This window comes from Penaeus japonicus, unplaced genomic scaffold (genome assembly GCF_977035675.1).
Source record: "Penaeus japonicus unplaced genomic scaffold, GWHDUDI00000001_assembly GWHDUDI00000006, whole genome shotgun sequence".
Lineage (NCBI taxonomy): Eukaryota > Metazoa > Arthropoda > Malacostraca > Decapoda > Penaeidae > Penaeus > Penaeus japonicus.
This window is the reverse complement of record NW_028234408.1, coordinates 21,828,916-21,831,415: the sequence shown is the minus strand read 5'-3', so window position 1 is coordinate 21,831,415 and position 2,500 is coordinate 21,828,916. Positions and strand designations below refer to the sequence as shown.

The following is a 2,500-nucleotide window of genomic DNA, read 5'->3' as shown; positions in this document are numbered from 1 at the left end:
TTAAAATATGTTGTTGTGTGTGTGTTTCTGTGTGTTTTTTTAGTGTGTGTGTGTGTGTTTGTGTGTGTGGTGTTTGTGTGTGATGTGTATATAGATCAAATATATCTAACAATATAGATAAATAAATATATGTATAGATATATAGATCGGATTGATAGATAGAAAAATGGAGATAGAAGATAGAAACATTCATACAATACATATATATCATTCTCTATAAAATATCTATAAATATCTATAAATATATGAGCAATAAATATTAATATATATATATCAATATCACAATATATAATAAAATATATATTTAAAAACTCACCAATATTTCAATAACAATAACTCCTAAACAATCTAACTCACAACCGCCCACCCTCCACTCTCACTCATCAACAAAATAACACTGCGAACAATAAGAACAACCAGTCACAGAATCTAACCCTCACAACTACACTCACTCTCACAGACACTCACGTCACACCCACTCACTCTTCACACACTCACTCTCTCACTCAACCACGACACACTCCCACCAACCCACAAACACCCTCTCACACACATACTCACACGCACACTCACTCCACAACTCACTCACCCAACCCAAAAACACACACATACAATCAAATCTAATAACACACTCACATACTATCACACAAACTCACATACAATCACACACTCACAGCACACACCACTCACTCACACACACACTCTCAAAAACACACATATAAATATATATTATAGATAGATATACATATATATATATATTCGAGATATAGAGTCTTATATAGTATATATACACACACTCACACACACCACACACAGACCCTACCACACCACACACATACACACACGACACACTTACACACACACACCCACACAGCAAAACCTCACACAACCACAACACACACACAGCTACACTCACACACGACACTACACACACACGCGACACAATCTCACACACACACACTCTCTTAACAACATTAATACTTACACCCCCCCACCCCCCCCCACACCCCCCCCAAAGTTCACACACAATACACACACACGATACACACACACACACACACACAAACACACGAAACACACACACACACAACTCTCTCTCTTCTCTCTCTCTCTCGCTCGTCTCTCGCTCTCTCACTCGCTCTCTCTCTCGCTATCTCTTTCGGATCTCTCTCTCCTCTCTCTCTTCTCTCTCTCTTCTCGATCTCTCTCTCTCTCGCTCTCTCTCTATGATATAGTATTATATACCACATCACAAAGCAACACACTCACACAACACTAACACACTAGACTAATCGACACATACACTCACGTTGACACACACAACTCACACATCATCCACACCCACACTACACACACACAACTCCACACAGACACACTCACTAAAAAACCACACACAAAACACCACACACATATTTATAGATATATATTTTACATCCACACACACATAGCACACACCCACACACACACCACTCACACAATCAACACACACACACACACACTACACATACTTACAACTCATACGACATCAATCTCACCTAACACTACCTTACAACCCACAACTTATAACATCCAGAACTATATACATATCTATCCCAATTATAGGAATATAACATGTCCGTCAGAGAATTAACACATACGTCCACCTCTATAGAAGATGCCCCTAAGCCATCACACAACCCCCCCAAGTAAAGCTAAACATATACGATACTTAAGTTAACAAAGTAGTGAAAGTGATACCAACCGCATACCAAAGCGAACACTGCTCTTATCGTTCCCCTAATGATGATGCTAACTTAGCACATTGTGACACCCCCCCAAGTGCATGTTAATACGCGACAAGGTAAGAGCTAAAGCATTAACAGAACACTCCACGTCTTACCAGTAAGTTTATTAAGATGAATCCTGTAATGATCACCTGTGTAGCATTAAGGTATGCATAACGTCAATCACAAATAATCAGCGACATTAGAATATAAAGCACTATTAGCTATTTCTTTTGATTACTCAGTTATCAAATCAAGTATCTTGTTTAAATAACTCAGTTAACATTTTCTCTTTGTAAACATTTGCTTATTTTATCAAGTGAGATAGATTTATTTCACCCATAGAACACGTATCCGCTAACGTCAGCAGTCGCTATGGCGCTTGCGGCCGGCGTCGTACACTGCTTCGCTGAGAGTGCTTCGCTGTGAGCGCTTTGCACCTGCGCCTCAAGCCTTCCTCCGTCAAACTGCGACACTCCACCGGCCACCCCGCCTCCGCCCAGCAGCCCTTCCAGCACCCGTCGGACCTCGCCTCCGTCCACCGCCCACTTCGACCCTATTCTCTCCCACTGACACATCGCATTCGCCCTCGCCTTCTGTGCATGACTTCCGCAAAGGGACCCGCTATGCTGCAATGCCTTGGCTTGAGGTTAGAACTCTCGTTCAACTGCCCCCAGGGGCGACCCTCTACACACACACACACACACACAAACACACACACACACACACACACACAC

The 2,500-nt window shown here is 41.8% G+C and overlaps 1 protein-coding gene across 3 annotated transcripts in view; it reads right to left on the bottom strand.

Annotated features, from left to right (window-relative positions):
• The window catches only part of LOC122243879 (lactosylceramide 4-alpha-galactosyltransferase), a 37,081-nt gene extending 34,836 nt beyond the window's left edge, over nt 1–2,245 (bottom strand). For 2 of the 3 annotated variants that reach the window (XM_086537745.1, XM_086537746.1), the window contains exon 1: nt 2,103–2,245. In XM_086537745.1, the coding sequence (XP_086393871.1) occupies nt 2,103–2,106 (4 nt within the window). In that variant the 5' untranslated portion in view covers nt 2,107–2,245. The remainder of the gene's footprint in view (nt 1–2,102) is intronic. The other variant, XM_086537748.1, reaches the window with a different exon arrangement.
• Between the last annotated feature and the right edge of the window lie 255 nt (nt 2,246–2,500).